The sequence below is a fragment of the Melanostigma gelatinosum genome (assembly GCF_949748355.1).
Source record: "Melanostigma gelatinosum genome assembly, chromosome: 4".
Lineage (NCBI taxonomy): Eukaryota > Metazoa > Chordata > Actinopteri > Perciformes > Zoarcidae > Melanostigma > Melanostigma gelatinosum.
Window position 1 is genome coordinate 14,287,164 of NC_136637.1, and position 19,608 is coordinate 14,306,771.

General features: G+C 42.9%; 1 protein-coding gene across 1 annotated transcript in view; it reads right to left on the bottom strand.

Moving 5' to 3' along the window:
• The window catches only part of lrp8 (low density lipoprotein receptor-related protein 8, apolipoprotein e receptor), a gene marked incomplete at its 3' end in the record, with an annotated part of 156,971 nt that overhangs the window by 26,172 nt on the left and 111,191 nt on the right, over window positions 1-19,608 (bottom strand). Inside the window, exons 5-9 of the mRNA XM_079267212.1 lie at window positions 17,873-18,247; window positions 14,523-14,645; window positions 13,798-13,920; window positions 11,402-11,521; window positions 9,578-9,703 (exon numbers count right to left, since the gene is read on the bottom strand). Of these exons, the coding sequence (XP_079123338.1) occupies window positions 9,578-9,703; window positions 11,402-11,521; window positions 13,798-13,920; window positions 14,523-14,645; window positions 17,873-18,247 (867 nt within the window). The remainder of the gene's footprint in view (window positions 1-9,577; window positions 9,704-11,401; window positions 11,522-13,797; window positions 13,921-14,522; window positions 14,646-17,872; window positions 18,248-19,608) is intronic.

The following is a 19,608-nucleotide window of genomic DNA, read 5'->3' on the forward strand; positions in this document are numbered from 1 at the left end:
TAAGTAAATCACCACATTGGAATCAAACAAGCTGTGGTACAGGCGAAACTGCTTTGCTCATGCTGGGAGTCTCCTTCGGCCCAACATGAGTATTGTTAGGCCTGCAGATAGCTAGTTCAATAGCAGGTATGTAACTTGGCGGACTGAAATATTGTGACATTCCGGCTTTGGCTTGCAAACCTTTGCGGGTCTCGTGCATGAATTTTCGGGTCTTGAAAACATACGCTGTGTAGAGAGCTAGGCTAGCGGGAGTTAGCTTCTGAGGCCGCAGGCACCAGGAAAGACACTCTTGCTCGCTTTGGCTGTGAATATAATTAGTGGATCATGTGGGTGATTCAGAGACGTAGAATAAGGGCTTTGGTGAAACTAGACAGACTGGGTGAGTGGTTGTGGCGTTGGCAGTGAGTAACTCGCGTTTCATATACGTAACAGTGAGCTCGGGTCCGGATGAGCTAAAGCCCGTTAACCGGAGGTTTAAGGGTTAATAATAACAATAATACGTGTGACTAGTCTGTGTTTTAGCAGCGTGGAAATACGTTTAAAATGATGACTAAATAAGTCCAATAATACGTGTGACTAGTCTGTGTTTTAGCAGCGTGGAAATACGTTTAAAATGATTGATATTGCATGACCGCGCTGTGAGGAGCTAACGCTAGCTACGTGTAGCTCCGGCGTTGCGGTACACTGTATGTAAAATAAGTGCTTATAAAATAAAATAACGGCTGGATTGAGAGAGGAGACAGAAGGCGTATGAGTGGAATTAAAGTGTGGGATTTTGGTGATACTTGTGTGTGCGTACGCTTTATCAGAAGCTCCGTTTTTTCGTTAGCATTGCGGATAGCATATCTGTAAAAAAAAGCCGGTTTCATGACAACTTCCGGTTTGGCGCAGAACAACTTCCGGTTCGGCGCAGACGGCAAGGCAAGTTTATTTGTATAAGCACAGCTCAAAGTGCTTCACATAAAACCATTAAAAGCATCAAAACATAAGGCAAAAGAAAAGGAGATTTAAAAACAATTAAACAGAAGGAATAACTGCAGGTGACCGTAAAGAAGTGTTTAGAATCTGAATTTTTCAGAGATTCATTGTCTAAGAGCTGTGAGCTTATATCCTGACCTTAGTTTTAATTAAGCATTATAACTTTAGTCGTTGACTTTGGTTTTAATTCAGCATTTTAACAAAGATTAATGGTTTCAGTTGTTCTTCAATTCTTGAACTTAATTGTGATTCATTCTTGTGCAGACCAGAGTGTAAGTGCAGTTCAACAGTTTGACTTGCCTTGGTATTTCTGATTGAATATCTTTGAACACAGTTATTGATTTTAAAGTTGAATTTAATATTTAATTGATTAATTATTCATTGTTTTTTAATTTCATTTTACTTCCAATTTTAAACCTTTCGAATTCTGATTTGGAACTGGATTGTGATCGTGATTCTGATTTAGATGTTGAGTTTGATTTCGGAATTCTAGCTTCAATTTTGGATTCGAGATTCCTTCACATATCCAGTATTGACTAATTTTGGTACATTTACTAATTTACACAGTTCCTAAGAATCAATTTTGACACGGACGGCGCAACATATTTGAGAGATCGTTGACCTCTCTTACACTACAGACGTATGCTAACATTTACTGCTGAACTTTTGGCAGTTCTGTGTTTGTTTCAGTCAAGGTGCGTGGCTGAGTGGGTCCAGATCTGGGAAGGGGAGCAGCGGATCCCAGTTTTGGAGTCAGCGGCCACACGCCATACAGCACAGAGGGTGAGTTGACTTTGATTCATGTGATGACAAGCGTGCACATTTAATACACACATTTGAATACTCCTAGGCTGCATAATGTTTACATTAAAGAAGCAGAGTAAGGAAGTAGGAGCACTGGTAAGAAGACTAAAATGTGAAGTAACAGAAGTAGAACGCATTAGAAAAGATTTGCAACAGCAGATAGAGGAAAGACGAGCAGAAAGTAAAGAAGACGAGGATATAAAGAGAATGCAGCGGCGACTGCTGAAACTGCAAGTAGCAGAGGTCGACAGAGAATTAAATAGAAAAGTTCAGGCCAAGAAACAGATGATAGCAGCAGAAGCCCAGCAGCAACAAAATCTAGCAGTACCAGCCCCCACGGTGGTGTACAATCAGCCCCCACCACGATGCAGAAGTGGTGCATCCAACAGAGGGAGAGGTAACGATAAAGGGGGGCGTGGGGGTCTTGTAAGTAAAGGAGTGTGCTACGTATGTGGGAGAGAAGGTCATTGGGTAAGAGATTGCCCACATAAAAGGAGAGGAAGACAGATCAGTGCAGCACCACAACATGCTCCGTTCCCACCACAACATCAGCAGCACCTACGACCAGGTCCAGCTGGACCTCCTCCCATGAGACATCAACAGATGCCCATGCTGTCACCAGGACCATGGGGAGGTTCAGGGTATAGCCAAGATACATAGATGGTTGCCATGTGATCCCTTACAGCAGAGATATCGAGGTGAAGGGGAGATATGGTAAGGTGTCAAACATTTTTTGTAGATCCACATTTAGAATAGTTTTCAGTAAAGGTGCGACTCACAATTTTTGAGATTTAATGACGTCATGATAAACCACAACTAGACTTGCTAACTCTAGAAATTGAGAAATATACGGGAGCTCTAACTAACATGAGCCGAGTGTTGTTTCCTCAGGTGACAAACGCAGAAGCAGCAGCTGACGAAAGGAAGCAGGCTGATGTGTCACCAGGCAGTCTGGTGTGGATAAAAGTCCACAAACGCAGGTGGAGTGAACCAAGGTGAAAGGTGAACTGGAGCTACTTGACACCACCTCACTCACTGTGCAGCAGCGAAGGTAACAAGTGTGACACTCGCAGAGACAGGAGTGAACATCAGACAGGAAAATTTGAAGCCAAAGACACCTCAAAAGAGGGGTTAGACAGTACTGAAGATGACGTTTTCCCCACAGTTTAAGCGAGGGCGTCCTGTAGGAGACTCTAGGGTCAGTGGGTTATGGAAGTCTGTAATTATTTTATTCCTGAGTTGAGTAGCTTCCCTCTTAGTATGTGGAATTAACCACAGACAGGAACCAGAACACATGCATGACTACATCAGGATTCGACATTTAGCCTCAGTAGCTAATCAAACCGATCTTAGACCACGTAGAGAGGCTTATCTGACGACACTCACCTATGAAAATGTAACTCTCACTCTTACGTTCAAAGAAGGTACAACATCAACGGTCCAGTTCGACTTCTGTGAAGTCGTTTCCGGTCCCAGGTATGAACACATCTACGGGTGGATGTCCAAAACCTTGTGCATCATAACTGACGAGTGTGGGCCTGCCACACAAAAGTATGGGAAGCTGTTATCATATTATGCCTGTGATGTGTACAAAGGGGGTGGGTAGATGTAATCCTTTAAGACTTACCTAAATTGACTGACTGAGGACTTTACGTAATACAGGGAAAGGCTACTGATAGTCCTGCCCCACAAGGGCTCATTAGGATTATTGTTAAGCCTGTAAAAAGACCAGGTTCGACATACGACTGACGCAGAGAATGAGGTAAGGGGTGGAAACCGGAATGGCAGATGGGAAATTATGGTGGGTACAATATACGGCTTCAAGCCAGTAGTACAGATTGTATTGTGGGTTTAGGATCTAGACCCCTAGCAACACCAGTTCCTTCAAGATTCAGACTCCTAAGTCCTGAATTAGTTGTATTTTAACTCTGTTTACTGATGACACTTTGCCCCTCCAACACACTTGTCAGAGGCTACACTGAGATTACCCACCTGTAGAATATAATACCCCACCTCTGTTCAAGGTTTCAGAGGGTCCATTTGATTGTATAGCCTCAGATACAGCTATGGGGCCCAATGTAGGCAGTATTATTGAAGCAAATTGTAGCAACAGTCACCTATATCTTGCCTGTCACTGATGCAACTTATGGAGAACTCATCTCTCCACGCCCACATGCTAACAGAAGATCCAAAAGAGATGCCGGCGGCCCGAAGGGAGCTTTTGATGACCAAGTGTACATAAGATGTCATAAGACTGCCAAGGGGGGTGTCTAATGACTTTCAAGCCAGAAATCAAATAGCAGCAGATTTAGAATCTGTTTTCTCTCAGAGGGTGATGATTAATAAAAATGTCGATTGGATCAACTACATTTACTATAACCAACAGCGTTTAGTAAACTTCACCAGTGACGCCATATCAGGACTGCATGCACAGCTGGCGAAGACTAGTTTAATGACCTTGCAGAACAGAATGGCATTAGAGATGATTTAGCAGAGAAAAGTGGCGTGTGCCAGATGTTTGGGTCTGCGTGCTGTACTTTCATTCCAAATAACACAGCTCCTGATGGATCGGTGACCAGGGCTCTGGAGGGACTGACAGCACTCAGCCAAAAGCTAGCAGACAACTCTGGTGTCACGAATCCATTCACCGACTGGTTGGGAAGTATGCTTAGCCAGTGAAAACATACATTTTTGGCAATCGTAATTATTCTGTGTGCTGTCATCATAGACCGCCTAGTTGTCTGTGGATGGGGGTTCCCGTGCATCCGTGGACCTCTACAGGGGTTTATTGTTTCACCGATGAGCCAGACACCAGTCCAGGCAACCAGTTATGTGACGAGGATGAGGACAAATTGGAGCTTCTGATGGCCACAGTCTAGATGAGGCCACCAGAGGGACTTCACGAGCGGTTCCTGACCATCCAGATGGACTTCTAAAACATCCAGTGAGATGTTGGAAGTTTGGAAAATAGACGGATTGTTTTGGATGAGTATTTGGAGATTAAATTTTTTGTTTAATTGGGTTATAAAGGGATTTTAGGGTGGAAAAGATTAAGAAATGTAATTTTGTCACGTGTAAAAGAACAGTCAAGGCTTCTCAGTATGTGTTCTCTAGCCTACAGACTGTATCCTGATCCTGCCAGCCCCAAGACGTGGAAGGCAGTGACTCTCAACGCACTCTATCTTGAAACGAACTGAACAGAAATACTTGAAATGATATCTGTGTGCATGAATTCTTTGCCTCTGTTTAGATAGATAGGGAGCCTTTCCCTGGATTGAGTAGGGGGGAGGTCTCCAGGGACATTTGAATAACTAACTACATTTGAGTAGCTAACTCACAGTGAACTGTGAGTTAGGGGGGAATTGTAAGAAATTTGAGTAAAAAACTGTAGTTAGTAGATATAATAAAAGTGTTTAATAATTCATAATTAATAATTCATAGTTAGTCATAATCATAAGGGTTTTGAGAATGCATAATTAAGATAAACATAAGCATAAACATACATGCAGAAGCATGAAACTTCTGCCAAGTGCAGAAGTGTAGCTTTTATTTTGAAGGATTATTATAGATGGGATTAAGCAATAACTGACAATCATTGAATGGGTTAGCTGCTCAGGAGAGACAGATGTGAAGACAGGCGTCTGCTGAGCTGAGGGTGGGTAGCCAATAGAAATTGAGATAGACGGAAGGGAGGAGTCGTGAATTAATATGTGGGAGGGGTAATTCAAAGTCTTTTTTTCCTGGCTCTCTCTCACCTGGATGCTCCCGGAGGACAGATGTGTTTCACCGGAGGAGCCGAGCGAGGTTTTTTGCAAATGGGGTTTTATTGTTTTAATATGTCATAGGAGTGTACACTCCAATGTATAACTGTAATCGTGCTTACATCAGTGGAATTAAATTCCTTATAATTGTGAATCAGTTTCGGTAATGTTTTTAGCGCCGTGTGTCTGAAAAGCTATCATTCCACGTGGGCTAGCCGGCTACATTTTCATTGTGAGGAGATTTTAGCCTCAACATCTGTCTCCATCACTGATGGATGCAGGTGAAGTCATGGAGAAATAAAGAGTAAGAGGACGTAATTGGGGAGGAAACAAGAAGGGAAAGACATTAACGGATCAAGTGACATCAGGGGAAAGGAAGTGGGCAGAGTAGAAGAAAGAGGAAAGCAAGAAAGCCGGGGTGAGAAAAGAGAGTAACACCATTTAGAATTATGTATAATAACAACAGAAAGGACCTAACTTCCCTTTCATCAATCCCCCTGACCCATTTGTTCAAGACAACATCTCTAATACCTCATCACTGCTGTCGCAGCAATATGTCCTCCATTACGTAAAAAAAATAAAAAAAGAAGAAGAGTCACTGCTTTCCTCAGGCCATGACACCAGACATGTCATAAAAAAGTGCAACATAATCTCCCCTCAATATATCCCGGCTGAGCAACAGTCAGCTTTCTTCACAAGAACAGGATCCCCTAGATATATATTTGAATCTGTATTGCCAGTTCAGGGCTGTTCGGCCAATTAAGACAATGCAGAGAAAAGATGAATACAGGCTGGGGAAATGCCGTCGGGGCACGAGAGGCGCTTTGATTTGCATGAAAGGAGATGTGTATGTTGAGGAGATGGAAAGTAAGAACTTAACGACAGACGGAAAGGTCAGACAAAGGTAGGACATTCTGCAGGATGATGGGGGTGTTCAGCAGCAGCCAGTGTGATGGCGGTGTGGATGAGGTTATTAGGATGATGTTATGTCTGGAAGGAGACACACATGTCTAGGTCAGCCAAGCGTGTTACAAAACATGATGTGTAATGATGAATAGATGCTGCAGCAGGGAACAACAATGACCCTTCTGTCAAAAGTCAGAAAGTCATCTTACTTGCTGGCATTCCTCATGACAAAGAAAGTTATATAACCTTCCAATATTTCCTATGATGGACTGCTAGATTATCCCTGAGAAATTGTTCCTGTGACCGCTATCTTGATAGGTCATTGAAAGAATAAAAGACACACAGGCAGTTTGTAAATTTCCTCTGCATCGTTGTGACAGCGTCCTGTTTTCATCCACCAGTTTTGGGGGTGTACCTGTAGTGTTACCCCTCCTGTCACATTTGTCTTATTCTTATCCTCTTAACTTTTGTTTTGTCATAAAAAAGCAAATTATTTGAATGCATGTGGATGCATATTTCAGTTCACACAATACTGGCCCCCAAAACCATTGCTATTGAATTCATAGGAAATAACAGGTTTAAAAGTAATTAGGGGATCAGACGCAACGTTTACTTTATGTTTTTTCAATTTTATATAGGTGATGCTAATGAAAGCTAGTTCACAGAGCCAGCGAGTGACTGTTCATTGTTTTGTGTGACACTTTAAATCTGCAGCACTGATAATATTTGGTTGTTTAGCAATCCTGAATATACAAGAATAAGATTATTTACATTGCTTATCTTTGTCCACATGCCTTGCATTATCATGGACACAAGTAGAAAGAATATTTTTGATTTGTTCTGAGTTCTAGTTGCAGCCTTAAACGTCTTTAATCATACAGTTGTGAAAGAATACAAATTTGGACACTGGCAAAACATTCTCTCTCTCTCTCTCTCTCTCTCTCTCTCTCTCTCTCTCTCTCGCTCTCTCCCTCCCTCCCTCCCTCAAACACACAATATTAATAACTCAAGTTGACGACTCAGTGAGTGGAATCCCACCCATAACAGTGTAAACACAAAACAATGAATGCAATTAGTGTAGAACAAGGCTTTCTCAGAGGACTTAATGGACGCCGCCGTGTACTAATACAAACACGCAACACACATTCACAAATACCAGCTTCGAAGAGGGAACGCATCGTCACTCCAATCTGGGACTTTACTTTTATAATTAGCATTGCTGGTGTTGCATTTTACGCCGAAATGAATCTGCAGAGCCTGAAACCACGTGTTAGGATGAGAATGAAATGCACTCTTTGTACACTGGACAACGCAAAGAGCACAGGTAACTCTTCTTCTTTCAATCGTTTGCACAGGCTCAACTTGCACGAATACAACAAACACAAGTAGAAAATGCAGGGAGAACAAAAGCCTCTATGTAAGCCATTGCGTTTAACTTGAGGACGGCATTGTGTTTTTCTGTGTGCCTCTGAGACAAAAGCACAAATAACAGCCTTAACTTCGATATCTGTAAATGATATTGTCACTCGGCAAGTGCCACACCGCATCAAAGAATGTGTCACTCCTCTTGCCCAGTGTCTGTGTACTAATGTTGATGAGACTCCTCGAAATAACCGTGTCTTCAAATGTGTGAGCAGAAAGTCTATATGCATGCTGATGTGTGTGACCATGCACATGTGTGATTGGGTGCACAGACGAGCGTCGAGGAATGAGTTCACAGGCAAATCCGGCCTTCATTAGGTCCACGTTACGTCAGCTTCACGAAGCAAACCTCTCTGTATTCACGGTCCCATCTCTAGTTGTGCCGCTGAATAAATAAACTTCCAACATAAATAATTTTTCTGTCTTGATGCTGTCTCCGTTGGCACGCTAGAACATCTGCCACAATAGACAGTGCGGATGCATCGCCACATTACTTCAATGAGCAGAGAGATATCCTTCCTTCCTTCCATTTATCTTTTCCCCTCCCTGCTGCTCGCCTCTCTCCTCTCTTCGAATAAATGTCCCGGCCTCTGACAAAGACTGTTTGCGCTGCTTAACAGGAATAAAGATTCACACAGAGAGGCATGCAGTAATCAATGGTGTTTTTCATGCCACTTAGCTCAGGAGAGAGGGCCTGTTTTCAGCTTTAAGCGCTCTCATTAACAGACCAGTTCACCTTATAATGACTCAACCAAAGACCAATGGAGGTAATCACGAATAACACTCTTTTCTCTCTCTTGTCCCACACAAAAAGTAAATTTGCTGCGTAACTCAATCAGTTAAAGGCTCCGATCCAAATCTAGGTAAATGTGTAGTTGCTCGGCATTAACAATGCCAGGCCCAGAGGTTATGTTTCTTGTAGAATTTGTAATACAGTAGATAAAACACTGATAATGAACTGATAATAGTTTGCAATCCTCTCTAGGGCTGCAATTACTCTTCTTTTCTTTTTCATGTAAAAGGTGTAAAGTTTGACATTACCAACATCTTTTATCATAACATCACTACACATCAGTAGCTCTAATTTGTCAGCGGTAGCAGGACTATCTGCACATTTAAATGGTTGTTGACAGAAAGAGTTGTTATCGGAATTCACATGGAGCTTTTCAAAAGGCACTTTCAGTGCCGGCTAACAAGCTGCAGTTGCATCTTAGACAGACCATTTCCCAGGAACAACGTTTTAATTTCATTCACACCACTGCTCAGAGTGTTTACCCAGGCTGACGAGAGCTGGGACCCCGCTTGCATCCCACAGTGAGTGGGCAGGCCCCCGCCCCACGCAACACCCTTCCCCACGCAACACCCTTCCCCACGCAACACCCCAGTGAGAGCAGAGGCAGCTGACTGCAAACTTTTCATTAGTGGGGATTGCAGAAAAGGGTGGCAAATATTTATCTTTGCACAGATTGCTGTGAGAATAGTGTGGGATGGGCCTCGGTAGCTATGGGAGCTGGAACGGGAGAGTAATTCGTGTATACGAGAGCTAGTGTCGACGTGTGATTCCTTTCGAGTACATGTGTGGCCGTGTCTGTTTGTTTGTGAGAACATCCATCTATGACAGTGTGTGTCTTTACCTGAGCAAATGTGTGTGTGTGTGTGTGTGTGTGTGTGTGTGTGTGTGTGTGTGTGTGTGATGAATAACTCACCCACAGCCTTGCAGGTCTTAGAGGCAGGGTCCATCTCGTAGCCTTCGTAGCATTCGCACTTATAATCTCCTTTGTAGTTGATGCAGATCTGACTGCAGGCATCTGGGTTCTCACATTCATCTATGTCTGTGTCGAGAAACATGGCACAAAGACATGAATACCACAACAACACTACAGACACGCAGCAAGTTATTCATGTCTTAAGAGTGAGAAATAAGAGGAGCACATTTTCTCTATCTAGCATCTTAACAATCTTTCTCAAAAGAATCTTCACTTCAAACGGAGTTTCTAGGATTTATCTTTATCTTTCAGGCCGAGAGCGTCAACAGACACTATTAGAACGTGGTTTGAAAAAAGATGCATGCTCGTTACTTGTTGAGTAATAATTGTGAGAAAACCATTTAAATGTAATTTAGATGGATCATTATAGTGTATTGGAAGTTATTTCGACCAAATGTTGAAACATTGTTCTGTATCATACTGTTTCTCAGTCAAAGAAGGGATCTGGTGGTTGGACGTTTTTCATTGGCTTTGCTGGATTGGACTCATCTTTATATGACTGAATATTGTGTCGACAGGTTATTCCACCTGTCCACTGCACAGATATGTTGTCCTTGCTAGCACAACAGAGATACTCGGTCACAGGGTGGTACATTTAAACAACTTAAACCAAATAAAACCATAAAACAACAGTCCAACATTTCGGGAAGTGACTTGTTTGCCAGAAAACCCACAGCCTGATGAGAAGATCAATACCAATTTGATCTCCCTGAGTTTAGGATTCGGGATGTGTTTAAAGCTCAGCAACAAGACAGAAAGCAGGGGAAACTGCTTCCCTGGCTCTGTCTGAAGTAAAACAAATCACTTTCAAACTGCTTTAAAGCAGACTTATTCATGCTTTGGATCTTATCTTGTTCATTGAACTTGTGTAGGAGAAGGAATGCTAAAGTCTGGCAATGTGATTTCAGACTTGCATCATTTGAGTTTTTTTTTTTTTTGAGTATTCAACGCATAACCAACTCTATGCAACATATATATGAAAATAATGTTGGCATCATGGATGGATTCATATGTAGTATCGATCCACCCAAGAATCTGGGCCTGGCAACCAAACTACGATTGCAATAACACTCAGTGTGTTTGTGTTCTAACTGCCCCCATATCCGTATTACAAATTGTGCATTTAAAAATATTTCTGCTTTTGAGGAGTTTAAATAAGTTATTTTTGTGCCAGTTTACTCCTGCTTCAAGTCTTTACTCCGTTTTTAATGGAAAAACATGCACATTTCCCAATACTTTATTTCAAAATGTTCCTTTTACCAGAATATGATCGATAGTTCGGGGTTAGAAACTCTATAAAACTCTCACGGAACTCCTATAATTCATCACAGAGCTAAACAAACCAGATCAAGAAGTCTTCTACGTTTCAGGAATACTTACCTTGAGTAAACATCCGTTGACAAACTGCTAAAACTCGTGCAGTCTAATCCAAGTGTCATTTATCCAGTCGTATGATCAGTACTTGCCAAACAAATGCATCTTAGCTAAAACCTCTTCATTTAAAACACACTGCGCAAACAGTCTGATGCTTGCGGCAGCACCAGTTCTGTGAGAGTTTGCAAACATGTGTGATTTAGTTTTGCTGTTGTTAAACGAGGAAGCCATTTACATCAACTCATCAAGACATTTCTCTGTTAATTGATTCTCCGTTCAATGTGGAGGCTCGCGAGGAAAGCAAAGTTCTCTTCAGGAACTCAAGATAACACAGGTTGACTAATTAATAATATATAAATGGTCATTTTCTGGGTGAAGTATTGAGTTTACCTCCACAAGTCTTTTTGTCCAGGAGTTTATACCCAGAGGGACATTCACACTCATAACCAATTTTGCGGTCCCTGCAGATGTGGGAGCAGCCGCCATTGTTGTCTGCACACTCATTCAGGCCTGTTGAGAGAGGGAAAGAGACGGATAGAGGACGAGGCGGGCACAAGAGGGGAGGGAAGAAAAGTGGAATATGAAATGACTCCAGCAGGCTATTGGACAGAGAACATTCAGCCTGGATAAAGCACAAAGAAAGAGCTGGGCAGAAAGACAAACGCCAAAAGTTGAGCATGCGCATACCGGTAGTTTTCATCGAGATAAGTTCGTCCTAGTGTAAAGTATGTCTGTGTACACATCAAATTTCCACACAAAACAAACAAAAACAAAACACATTGCGCTTAAAACAGTAGAAAAAGGATGTATATAGACAGTATATATGTGTGTGTGTGTGTGTGTGTGTGTGTGTGTGTGTGTGTGTATAGCCTATAGGCACAGTCTGAGCCAAATGCACCTGGACTCAATCCATTCTCCAGCAGGGAGCTTGGACACGTTTACCAGGTGCCACTCCACAATGATGCCTATTGTTACACAGGCACACGCTGTCCTTCATCCTCTCATCTCAGTCTCTCCATTTGCGCTTTCTTTTTCTTCTTGCTTGTTGTATTTTAGAACAGAAGAACAGATTGGACTCGCTCTCAGTTATGCTTCCTTTATTTCCTTTCCTTTTAGTATCTGTTTCTGCCCCCCAGTTTATTCCTTTGTCTTTCAACTGGCCTCCAGGGAGGAGAGAGAGATCGCTGCAGAAAACTAAAGCTGGTACTTCATTCCCGGCTTACAGTAAAGACTTGAGCTTCAAAGCTACAGGTTGTGATGTGAGGCAGTGACACCGGGAGAGAGAGACGGCAAGAATAGAAATGGACAGAGACTGAGAGAGAGAGAGAAAGACGGAAGTAGACTTTAAGAGACATTTAACTGAAATGATGGTTGCAATTCACATTATAGCCAGAGTATTCTATCAGATTACAACAAATCAACTCAGTATGAACATAGTATTGAGGTAAAAGAAAGTGAAGACATGAAAACCTATTTCAACTAATTCATTTTAGCAAGACAGCTAGATAATATACTACATGTATGTGGACAGATAAATGTAAAATCTTTGAAGTTCCCCTTTTTAGTAAATGTGATTATAGTACAAATGACACCCGAGACAATTCCAGCTTTGTGTTAACAGTTTGGGAGAGTTCTTTTCCTTTTTCTACAAGACAAAACCACAAAAAAAGTGGCGAGGTCCATAAAGAAACGTTTGGTGTGGAAAACGCGACGGGCCTGCACGGAGCCTCGTTGCCTAATAATCATGTGACGACTTCACTAATGCTATTGAGGCTGAATGGCAGCAAATCACTGCGGAAAAGTTCCAAAATCGTGTGGAAAGCCTTCCCAGAAGAGTGAGAAGTTGTTATAATAGGATTTAAATAAACACCGTTTTGGGGCGAGATATTAAAACCATATCAATGCAATGTTCAGATGCCCATATACTTTGACTCTAAAGGACCCGGAGGAGCTTTGGACCGTTAGTTAAGTGTTCTTATCACACACGCACAACCTTTTTACAAAGCTTTGGCCTTGAACCAAGAACTATTGCGTTCTCCGTGTTGTGCAGAATGGCAGTTGTAAGTTACAGCGAAGACAAAGAGGAGGTGCAGGTCTGCCTTGAGACACACTGAACATCATGTTTAACATTAATGATATGGTTACAAGTCAATCTCATTACAGTGTACATCCATCTGCCTGGAGATCAGAGCTTGCTGAAAGGGCAGCACTCTCGCATATCATTTCGTAGCTCCCGGCTTCGACTTCAGAGCAAGACCACGAGTGAAATTGCAGTCCCGTTAAGTGATCTCTTGAGTCTTCTGCTTGTACATTTACTTGAGCAGCGTATGTTCTTAATACATTTTAAATTACATTGAATTAACAGGTATGCTTTTCTCAACAGCCTCTCTCTCTCTCTGTGTGCAGCTGGATTGCGCTGCTTGTCATGTGAGATCCGTGACTGAAGTTCGCTAAGTGGTAATTATCTGTGGTGTATAGATAATCTGTGTGGTTCCATATGGGTAACGTAGTCCCGTCACGTTTTCCTGGCTAAGATCGCACCAGAGGGCAGAATCGCTCGGCTCTTTGATCATAACCAGGCGGTCGAGAAATGTCCTGATTTCCCCTGCTTTGATAAAATGAAGCTCCGTTTACTAAGAAGAGTGACCACCCACATTACGCAGATGCCTGGGTATGAGTGTGTGTATACACTAGTGTATATGTTCATCCATGTATGCAAGAGATGGGGAAAGGACTAATGACTATACGGGTATGTAGGTGTGTCAAGAGAAACAAAGACGAATTACCACACTCCTTCATGGGCTCATCAGACCAGTCCTCGCAGTCTTTCACATTGTCACACACCTTGCTGCTGTCAACACACTCCCCGTTCTTACAGCGAAACTTCCTTGCCCCGTCACACTTTGTAACTGTGGTGGAGACACAACACACCACCAAGTTACAGATCAGTTTTCTACTTACTGAGCTACATCTCTTTTCAGCGAGAAACACACAATGTTCAGGTACTTCAGTAGGTGTGTTAGGCTGCATTCACACAGAACCAGGCGTTGAAGCCGGTTCTCGCATTCATTTGAATGTGGGTAGTGCGTTAGTTAAACGCTAGGGACCGCAAGAGTTGCCGGAAAAAAGAAGAAGCCTGATTTGGTGTGAATGTAGCCTTAAACAAATCCTGCACAGTTCAACACAGTCGGTAACTAAATAAAAACAATGCCACCAAACGCTATCTGTGCTACTTTCTACTATATCCTGTGACTCTTGTTTGCAGTATTAGAGTTCTAATTGGATCGTTTTTCTTTTTTCTTTTTTCGGGTGAATCAAGTATGACAAAAAGACAAAAAATAAATGCATGAAGCTGATAATTTGCAACAGAGATTTAAGATTTAAAGAGTTATATTGCCACAGTTCTCTGCAGTGCACTTTCAAGCAAATAAATAAACACATTTGACGCCCCGCATGAAGTGCATCATGGGAGAAGTTGTTCAACAACAACCTATACTCGTCCGACACCTACCGTTTACGCAGCCAGCTTCATCACTATAGTCCGGACAGTCGTGAATTTTATTACACTGTTTGGTGCCGTGAATACAGGATCCATCGCCACACTGGAACTCATCAGGTCGGCATGTAAGCAGGGCTGAGGAACACAAACCACACAAACATATACATTCGAATGAGCTGACCCGTTATTATTTCACTGAAAATATAATTGATGAGTCTCATTCAGCCCCATCATTTCTCTTCTTCAACTGCATCTATGAAGATGTGCATGTGTGCAGCATCTCCTTTGCTTCTTTAATCAGGCCAACTTGGTAGTGCGTTCCAATCCAACAGAAATCAGTCACACGCCGCTCTTACCTGCACAGAAAAAGCCCCGACGGAAATGAAAACGAGGTAGGTATTCATTCACTGTCTGAGGAAAACCCACATCCAGTGACCTATTGAGTATGTGTGTATGTGCAAGTGTATCTGGCTATTTGTTTGCGCGTGGTCTAACGGCGAGAGCAGCTTTATTTAACTCATTCGTCTTTTTAACTGGCTGTTTAATTATTCATGTGTTGTGTTTCGGCTCTGCCAAGGGAACGGAGGCAGACCATGATTGATGGCTGTGGAGGCCAATGAGTGGAAGACTATCACTGTATCAGGAAATCTGGAATAAAACACAGCCACACACACTGTTTCACACCAAGCGAGCACCCCCACCCACAGAAGTGCATGTCCTGTACATGGTAAGCAGACACATACAGGCACATCAAATGAGCTAACTGAAATGTCATGTGCAAGACGTGTGCACCTTCCCATGAACACAGATATGCGTCTAATGCTCAAACTAAAAATAAAGACAAACATGCTAGAATCAGCAAAGTGAAGAGGTCATAATCATGTGCCATCACAAAAAAATGTGCAGATTCTTTCAGCCAAATGATTGGGACCTGAGCTCAGCTAATGATGATGAATCCCGAGGAATAGCAACAGTAATGGATTGCAATCTGCAGATATGCTGGCAGGAGCAAAAAGGAGGGATCCGACTAGAGACACGGTTTGACCATTTCTCATTTACATTAACCTCCTGTCGCCCTTCTCACAGTCACTTGTCTCGGCATGTCTGTGAAGTAACACAAGATTATGGAGACGGATGTTTCAAATAAGATGGAAGACAACAACCAGGGGACGGGTCTGTGTGAAAAGCTCGACGGAATAGAGGAGGAGAGAACAAACTGCAGATACGCAATCATTCTCACATTTCTGATTTACATTGAAATGTTGCACCTCCCTGCTGCGCGCTCTGCTCTCTCATTTACATTTTGCAGACATCTGAAACTATTACATCTCGTTTGACACAAACCTCCAAACGCCCACTTTCATTCACAATGTGACGAGCACGCACGCAGACTGAATCAAATGCATGGAGTGGTACACACACAGCTCCCGTCGCATCAATGATGAAAGGTTAAAAAGTGAACACGGTTTTACTGAGACTGATGTGGCACTGGCACATGTACGACGAGGCAAGACCACTTCACTTTCAGTCACTCGGTCAGGATCACGATTCAATTGTGTTGTTGGGTTTTTGTTTGTGTAGACCCACTTTGTTCAGTCTGTTGATGTCACTGTTGCCAAATAGAACCACTAATCATAGACCTGGGTTATGTCTCACTTTAGCCAGCAAGCTAGCAATCTGAACGCAGCTGTTTAGATATAATTCGGCAGTGAAGCTAAGCTAGGCTACTTGATTAGCTTAATGTAGTGGAAACTATGAGTGTGTAGGATTTAGTGGCATCTGGTGGCGAGTTTGATTTGATGACCCGGAAAGTCATCAAATGTTAAATCCTAAATGCTATGACTCATTTGCAGATTGTTTTGAACCACGTTATTATAATATATCCATATCAAAAGCTGTCCCATCATGCAGTGCATATCTATTTGACTTCAAAGACAATACATATTAATGATCAAAGGGTTTTGAAGTGCAACGGTCAATTTCATTGTATTTACATTTGTATGTGCACGTAAATCGGCATATCTGTGACTGTACGTGTAAGCACAGGTATGATCTTCATGTATCCAGGTGTCTGTTAGACTTCATATAAGAAGTGGTCATTGTGACGTCACCCATTGGTTTGTGGCCATTATGGAGCCTCGAGTTCGCCGATCTCGCTGTAACAGGAGTTACCATATTTGGAATGTGGAAGAGTGACATAGTGACGCTGGTAGCTGCAACGACCTGTCAATCACAGTAAGCCCGCCCTAAAGCGTGCACTGCTTTATTGATTCTAAAAAGGATCATAATTTACTAAATGAACATCATGCTGCTTTGAAGAATACTAGAAACTAGCAATTGAGACCATAAACTCATTTTAGCTTACAATGTTTACTGAGGTAATAAATCAAGTGAGAAGTCAGGTCACTTTCTCATAGACTTTCATACAATAGGACTTGTTTTTGCAACCAGAGGAGTCGCCCCCTGCTGGTCAGTAGAGAGAATGCCGGTCTTAAGACACTTCCGCATCGGCTTCTATCGGCAGAACTGGAGGCTGCCGCCTGGTTAGAACACTTGCTTCTGCCTGAGTCTTGTGTGAAAGTGTGTGTGTGTGTGTGTGTATGTGTATGTGTGTGTGTGTATATCATGTCGTATGTGCGAGGCTGCTGTCATCTGCCCGAGTGGTGCGTGGGAGTGTGAAGAGGAGACCAGATGGGGGTGTCGCTTGATGAAGGACCTTCACCTCCCACACATGCAAGCACGCACACACTCTCACACCACAAACCTCATATGGCCAAACACATTCAGAAGTCCTCCTTCTGCTTCCACAGATCACATGGTTGCATGGCAACACACTCATGGATCATGAAGTTAGCATTAATCTTCCTTCAATCATTCGGGAGCACAACAACATTCGTCTCGTCGTCTTTGTTCACAATACATGGCATGTCAGCCTTTGAAGTGTATTCCTTCAGTAGTGGTGAGTCACACACACATAACCATTGTTCCACTACACATTGTTATGTATGCATTGCCACCTTCATTAAAGCCCACAGCTGGTTTTAACTTTTCACACAGTAACAGACACATGAATGTTAAATAACAACGTATTCCTTCATTACAATGAGCAGTTCAAATGTAAATTACAAGCATTACTGAGCATGTGCAGTGACATCAGGGCTATGTACACTGGGCTAGACTGGAAATACAATCATGGAGTTGTTTCAGAATTAACTACACCGACTGTGTTGGATTTCATCAGGATTTTGTCAATGGCTGACAACAACATTGTCCTTTAGAAGCCATTCAGTTACACACTCATTTACACACTTTTGTTACCCATCCATCTCCACATGAACACAATATATCCGCAGATGACTTACGACAGTTTGCTTCATCCGATTTATCCTTGCAGTCTGCGTCTCCGTCACACTTCCAGTTCATGTGGACGCACTCCCCGCTCCCACACTGGAACTCGCCCACTGGGCAGCGAGGTTTCTGGGGCTCCGTCCTCCGACTGCAGCGCTCCATGGACTCGTCAGACTTGTCCTTGCAGTCCGGGTCGCCGTCGCAGCTCCACAGGGCAGGGATGCACTCCGAGTCGTTGCAGCGGAACTCGTGCTGGCCGCAGGTGGGAGCCGAGCACTTCTCCTCGTCGCTGGCGTCCCCGCAGTCGTCATCGCCGTCGCACACAAAGATAGGGGCCACGCATTTCCCGTTACGGCACTGGAAGTCTTTGGAGGGGCAGGCCTTGGCATCTACAGGACGAGTGGGAGAGGTGGATGAAGGATAGAGGTCAATGTTTTTTTCTTTCATTTTATTTGTGCCATTGATTGTATTTAATCTACTTTAAATCTCATTTCAGACAATATTTTGAAATATTTTGAATTTAACAAACTTAAGTGAGCCGTCATGAAAAGCCTTCGACCTGAACTCATTTTGGACAGCCGACGCTAGTGTACATGAGAGTAGATGAGAGAAAATGTGAGCTGGAGGACTGATATAGTGAACTTATCACTGCAGATATTCAAACTCCTTGGGGGAGCAGGACTATACGCAGTGATGTGTCATTCCTCCTCGAACTGAAAGACTGCGTTATTAAAATGTTGAGTTAATGAACAGCGAGGGCAATTCCAGATGTTCCTCACGTGCTCCGGGGCTTTTGCTGTCTGGTGAAAGTAGAGTAAAGAGTTTGATCAAAAGTGACTGTGCACGGTGCTGAAGAGCACCTCTTTAAAACACACATTCCTTGGAAGCCGTACAGAGGAAAGTGTAGCAGGTGAAGGGGAGGATATGCAGTCACTGTTAAAGTAAATAGGGATGAAGAATCGGGACGAAAACAACAACAACAAAACCCGCAGGCAGACTTGCCTCATGGGAAAAACACACGATGTTATGTACAATCAAACATAAATGAACACGGTCACAACTGCAACTACAACATCTCAACCCTTGAAACAATGAACGCAACCATTATTACACTGAAACACTCAAGAACAATGCAACATTGTGCCATATTAAGCACACGGTGGAGAGCACATGTGCAGCAGAAGTCCAGTATGTGGAAGCAGGTGTGTAATGAGCAGAGTTGGGTCACAGCTGCGGGTGTCTGCCGCAGTGCAGAACCCCCCCCCCCCCCCCACGAGTGTTTGTGTGTGCGGGAATGCTTGGACAGAAATACCCGTGAAGACTGTGTATATTTATGAGTGCGATTGTGTGTGAATGTGTTTATTTCTCCTCCTAGAGTATCTTATTATAGGAAACTATAATGATTAAACTTCGTATGCATCTGTGAGGGTGGGATGTTGTGTTTTGCTGGCAAATTGCATGTTTCCTCTTTGCTATATTTAAGCAGTGACAGTATCTAATTCCAGCCTGGTTGGACAAATCAATCTGAATCATGTACTGTGCTAAAAACACTGGTCCTTTGATGTAAAGCTCTTCTCTGGGCGACCGACATAACCGCTTCACACTCTCTCTCTCTGTTACCTTCCCACACAGTGCGCCAAAGGGACTCATTATCATAATAGGCTATTGGATTCCCCGCTAGCTGTTACTGCTAGCATGCTAATCATCTGCAGTCAGATCTAAGTAATCTAATTAACATGAGCACATAAAC